The following is a 6,000-nucleotide window of genomic DNA, read 5'->3' as shown; positions in this document are numbered from 1 at the left end:
AGTAAATACTCATACAAGCAAGTTGACGGTTAATATTTTTTATAATTTTAAATTTTATACTTGGGTTTAATTTGTATTGTTGATTTTATGTTAATGTATTATGTTATTTTTATTTTAAAAACTACTTTTATTACTAAATTACTTTCTGTTCTTAATATTAAAATAATTTGCCAAATAAAATTAATTAATAATATTGTAAAAAATTATTAATTTACTTAATGATAAGTGTAAAAATTAATTAAAAAATTAAAAAGAATTTAATATTATTTGATAAATTTTAAGTTAGTATTATTTGTTAATATTAGTAACAAAACATTTTAATATTTTTCTTGAACAAGATTTTTATATAATTTAGGGAATAAATTAGAGGATATAAAAAATTAAAAATTAAAACAAAGTTAAATAAAAATATAAGAATTAAAAATATATTTTTCCCATAAAAAATATCATATACACAATAACACAAATATATGATTTAAAAAGAATATATATGATGTCATTATCATATAAATCACATCACTAATGATAATAAATAAAGTATACAATATAAATGTATGCAATGTATTTAAATCACATCAAGATACCAAATTATCAATAAATTCAGTTCATAAAGAAAAATAAAGTTGTGGTACCAAAAAGGAATTAATAAAGAAGGTGTCGTACAGAGTAAATGTAACTCAAAGAACGTAGATAACAATCATTGTCCTTTCATAATAATAATTTTTTTCTATAAATAATAATTTTATTTATAAAGCTAAGAAAGTAATATTCTAAAAAAATAAGACATCTATATTAAATGAAATTCAAATATAATATATAATTTCTTACGAAAATAATTTTTTATTTAAAAAATTTTCATATATAACTAATAAAATTAGTATAAATTTGTAAAAATAAAAAATCTAAAAATTTACAGAATTTATAATAAAAATATCATGAATTTTAAATTAATTATTTAAACGGATAGTTTCAAAATAAAATTACATATTGTCTACTTTGTATATAAAAAAATTAAAAATATAACAAAATACATCTACAACAACAAAATTAAAAGTTACACGAGAAATCTTAATGTTATATTTAATAAAATTAATTATTTTATAATTTGACCAGTTGGTTAGAGCGTGCACAAGACAACCCACAAAGCCCATAACAAAGAAGGGTTTTAGGCCCACCGCAAAAAACGCAACAAGAATGTGATACTGTACGAGTGAGAAACCGACATGGCCACGCACGCACCATACTATACTAGGCTATTCAGCTATAATAACAAAGGAAAGTTGCATAATCCTATTACCCAAAATTTAAAGAAGAAAAATCATCTCTCTTTAAAAAAAAAAATCAATGAAGAATTTTAAAACTATAGTAAAAGTCGAAATACAAATCAAATAAAAGTAAACAATATATTAAATTTGAAACTTTAAGTAAGATATTAAATTTAAATTTTGTTGACAGGAGAAGATAAAATTAAGAAAAAGACTCATCATTGATCGTTAAGATTTTCAACAGAAATTAAATCAGTCACAAAACTGATAAAATGAGGGGAAAAAGAGATTTTTACACCGAAATTAAGTACACGTTAATCTCAAATTCTCAGCAGTGAAAAAAACGTTTTCCGCATTTTAAAATGAACATGATTAGTTAATATTTAAATAATAAAGACGCATAATAGCACCAACCTGGAATGAATATACTGTTACTAACCGGAGACGAAGGCCAGCATTGTTGATGCGGCGGTGGAAGCTATGCTCGCAGCACATTATTCCCTTTCCCCTCTCTGTCAAATATTCCATTTCTTCTTCACGAAATAAAAAAGCCTGAAAACTGACCAGATCCTTTTCAAACACTCTTAGTCCTACGTCGTACCAAACACAAACTGAAACAATAACCAACGACAACAACGAAATCTGCAATGGCCCACTTAATCATACAACCGGAATCCTCCTCCGATTCGTTCTTCCCCGGTGGTCTCTTCCTCCACCCTCACACGCTTCCTTCATCCTTCGCTTCCTTCATTCCTTCAGACCATGTAACAGTATCATGTTTTTTTTGGAGGCCCAAAACAAGGTTGAGGGTCGAAGAGAGGCTTTGCGGCGGTGCGTTCTTGTCGTTGAGTTTGTCCTTTAACGGAACCGGTGCGGATCAGAGGTATGGTCGAGAATCGGGTGAAATTCTGGGACAGCATCACAAGGTGGAAGATGATGGTGTGTGTCAAGAAGAGAAAGAGAAAGAGAAGGTTGGGCTCAATGGATCGGGTGCTATGAATATGACCAAACATCTTTGGGCCGGTGCTGTTGCTGCCATGGTTTCAAGGTCTTCACATTCATTCTTTTGCTTTCTTTTCACACTCAAGTCAATAAGATTCGTGATTCAATGATTGTCAATAAACTTAGCTATGCGCTCTCATTGTAAAATTTACATTGTCAAATAATCAAAAATCATTATTGGTGTTTCGACAACAGTATACTAGACTTTTACATTACATTGTCAGTTTATGTAATATTTATTTTTCTTTTATTTAGTTTATCTATGGATCTATGCTTGTTTTTTTGTTTTGAAGCTTTTTTAACAAATTTAGAAGGAGCATGTGGTATAAATTTGTCATGTGGCTTTATTCTGTTTGGTGTATCAGGACTTTTGTTGCGCCTCTAGAGAGACTTAAGCTGGAGTACATAGTTCGTGGTGAGCAGAAGAATCTTTATGAGCTCATTCAGGCAATTGCAGCTTCTCAAGGGATGAGAGGTTTTTGGAAAGGGAATTTTGTGAATATTCTTCGGACGGCACCCTTTAAGGCTATAAATTTTTATGCATATGATACGTATAGAAATAAGCTGACAAGGATGTTGGGGAATGAAGAATCTACTAATTTTGAGAGATTTGTTGCGGGTGCTGCAGCTGGGATTACAGCCACCTTGCTCTGCTTGCCCATGGACACTGTGAGTGGGAAACTCAGGATCATGTTACCTGTATCTGTTCTCTCTTGTGTTTACATTTTGAATTGTGATGCTCTGAGGAGCAATACGATAGGATAGGACTTGTATAACTTTATCGCTAATGTTCAAGTATAGAATATAGATAAAACTTTCTTTGAACTGTGATGCTCTGAGAAGTATGATATGATAGGTATGAATTAATGCACGCTTGTCTAGTGTGGTGTATATAGACAGATTTTATGTGATTGCAAATGAGTTTAATTTGCAAGATGCTGTAGCTTGCTACATTTCAAGTTCAATGTCTTTTAACTGGTGTACTTTATGCTAGCTAGTTGACAAAACTAAAGAGGATCGGTTGCTGCTCTTCTTATCTACCCATCTTTCTAAAATGATTCTATGAGTTCACTAGATGCTTAGTCCCACTCTTATCTGCTGACCAACTATGGTTGTTTATTTAGAGCTCTTAACATTTGCTTCATAAACTTTGGAAGTTGTAAGCATGTCATTGGTCATAATTATTGCGTTCTTACCTTTGATGTATATGTTCCTCCATGATGCTTCTTGTTTATGGTGTAATCATTGTTAAATAACAAAAACTTAAATTTGAATCATGTTAAGAAAAAAAAAAAAAAGCATGCTTAAGGTTGTATTTGAATACCAGTGTTCATGGTCAATTGCACAAAAAAGTCCTTGTCAAGAATTTCATGTAGCCTACTCAAGCAAACTATTTCAATGTAGTACATTTTTTTTATTGAATTTTGTTGTACTTGCATTCTAAGAGTGACTTCTTTCAGATCAGGACGGTAATGGTAGCACCTGGTGGTGAAGCCTTGGGAGGTGTGATTGGTGCCTTCCGCCACATGATCAAAACAGAGGGCTTCTTTTCTCTTTACAAGGGTTTAGTACCCTCCATTATCAGCATGGCACCTTCAGGTGCTGTCTACTATGGTATTTATGATATTTTAAAGTCAGCATATCTGCATTCACCTGAAGGAATGAAAAGAATCCAACACATGAAAGAAGAGGGTGAAGAGCTGAATGCACTGGAACAACTGGAATTGGGTCCTGTCAGAACTTTATTATATGGTGCTATTGCTGGTTGTTGTTCTGAAGCTGCAACTTACCCATTTGAAGTTGTAAGGAGACAGCTTCAAATGCAAGTTCGGGCAACAAGGTTGAATGCACTGGCAACTTGTGTCAAGATTGTTGAGCAAGGAGGTGTTCCCGCCCTCTATGTAGGACTTATTCCTAGTTTATTGCAGGTATGGCTTCTGTTCTTGATAATACGCATTGATCCATAAAAACTGTTCTTTAAATTTCAATAAAAAGGTAAAACGAGTCTATGATAATTGATAAAGTGAACTTATTATATTTCATAAAATTTGAGCATATGCCCCATAGTCAATTTTATTTTTTTAAATCAAATGCATTAAGCGAAATGGCCAGGCACGTACAGTGGTTGGTTTCGATGAAGTTTCTTACTTGAACATAAAATTCTTATGAAAATGTGTATTTGTCATGCACAGAAGCTGCTTTACAACCATGGCTGTGAAAATAACAGCACCGTGAAATAGTTACTAACAATTTTTAAGAAAATAACTGTTTTTCTCCTTGTCATCCGAAGTAGTGCATATCTGCAAGATAAGGGAGGATTAACGAATTATTTTGCATGTATTAACAATGTGTAGATTGGATAAATTGTTCCAAAGCATCCTGTCCATATGATGGACTTGTATGGAACTTCTTCATTCTTTTTGTTTCTCCAAGTTTCGGGACTTGGTTTTCATCTTAGTCCATTTATGACAAGTACTTAAGAACTGACAATCCTTTTATTGATGTTTTAATATGGTATTTTCAATTTTGTGACTTTTCAGGTGTTGCCATCAGCTGCTATTAGTTATTTTGTTTACGAGTTCATGAAGATAGTTCTCAAAGTAGAATCAACATAGATGATTATGCCAGCAACACTAACGCCAGATATATATATATATATATATATATATTTTATCTTTGAAGATGGGAGTTTCTCTCATTTCCTTAATCATGGTCACCCTTGTTTTGTGGGTGTTGCAAAGTTATTATATTTGGGGAAATCGAGGGTGTCTCACACAAACAATTTAATGGTGTTTTTCTGTTGGATTTTACTGATTTTATGTTTACTCAATAATAATCCGAAGAAAGAAAAAGGAATGGGGCATAAAAAAAATTGATGCTTGGCTAATTAGATTTGAATCTTCCTTCATGAAGCAAATCCTAAAAACCATTATAATAGTTTTTTTTTTATTTCGTAAAAAAAGTTTTTATTTATCATTCTCTTCCAACATAATATTGTGTCAAATGTTGTAGTTAATAGTGTATAGAAACTGCTATTTATAACAAACTTTTTAAATAAAATTTTTTTCAAGTTGATATGCAAATAAAAATCTATTTATTATCATGTGTGTTTCAAGGAGTGTTGACGAGATGTGTGTTTGCTTTGGTGTTTGGATTGTGTATATTTTAATTTTGACATCAAAGGAAAAAAAACGACACATAAATCATAATATGTAACGTCTTGAGAGACGTGGATCTATTGACGTATGTCTAAACAGGTTTTTTTTTATCAAGAGAGTATTTTTACGTTTAAACTTTTTCAACTGGATGATTGTTAAAAAATTATTCAAAATGAGATAAAGCCCTACAGGTGTTAAGATTTTAGAAGTCTATTTATAATTTCATTTTAAAATTTTTTTATACTTTGAAGGTAAGTAATTTTTTTTTTTTTTTGGTTTTACAACTTTGAAGTTGTAAAATCTTTTTTCTAAACAAAAAATTGTTTAAGTTTTTTGTTTTTTTGAAAAATATAAAAGTTTATATTTTTTATGGTTTATTTTCTTCTAATTTTTTAAAATTATAAACAAATTATTTAAATGTCAAATAAATAATTTTAATTTAATATGGTGTATATTTTTTATGGTTATATTTTATATATTATTAATTTATTTTAATGGTTTATTATTTAAAATATATCATATATTTTTAATATTATTTTATTTAAATATTTTTATTTATTTAAAATTTAGATAAT

At 30.0% G+C, this 6,000-nt stretch overlaps 1 protein-coding gene across 1 annotated transcript; it reads left to right on the top strand.

Annotated features, from left to right (window-relative positions):
- The first annotated feature begins 1,559 nt into the window (after positions 1-1,559).
- LOC114422886 (probable mitochondrial adenine nucleotide transporter BTL3) lies at positions 1,560-5,157 on the top strand. The gene is made up of 4 exons (XM_028389442.1): positions 1,560-2,313; positions 2,633-2,936; positions 3,728-4,195; positions 4,808-5,157. Exons 1-4 carry the CDS (start codon positions 1,913-1,915, stop codon positions 4,880-4,882), a joined length of 1,248 nt encoding a protein of 415 aa, XP_028245243.1. The 5' UTR covers positions 1,560-1,912; the 3' UTR covers positions 4,883-5,157.
- The last annotated feature ends 843 nt before the right edge of the window (positions 5,158-6,000 follow it).

This window comes from Glycine soja, chromosome 8 (genome assembly GCF_004193775.1).
Source record: "Glycine soja cultivar W05 chromosome 8, ASM419377v2, whole genome shotgun sequence".
Classification (NCBI taxonomy): Eukaryota; Viridiplantae; Streptophyta; class Magnoliopsida; order Fabales; family Fabaceae; genus Glycine; species Glycine soja.
This window is presented reverse-complemented; position numbering and strand designations above follow the sequence as displayed.

Coding starts and splice junctions, on each gene's coding strand:
- LOC114422886 (XM_028389442.1), top strand. CDS start 1,913: ATGGCCCACTTAATCATACAACCGGAATCCTCCTCCGATTCGTTCTTC. Junction 2,937..3,727: donor TCTGCTTGCCCATGGACACT/GTGAGTGGGAAA, acceptor GACTTCTTTCAG/ATCAGGACGGTAATGGTAGC. Junction 4,196..4,807: donor TTATTCCTAGTTTATTGCAG/GTATGGCTTCTG, acceptor GTGACTTTTCAG/GTGTTGCCATCAGCTGCTAT.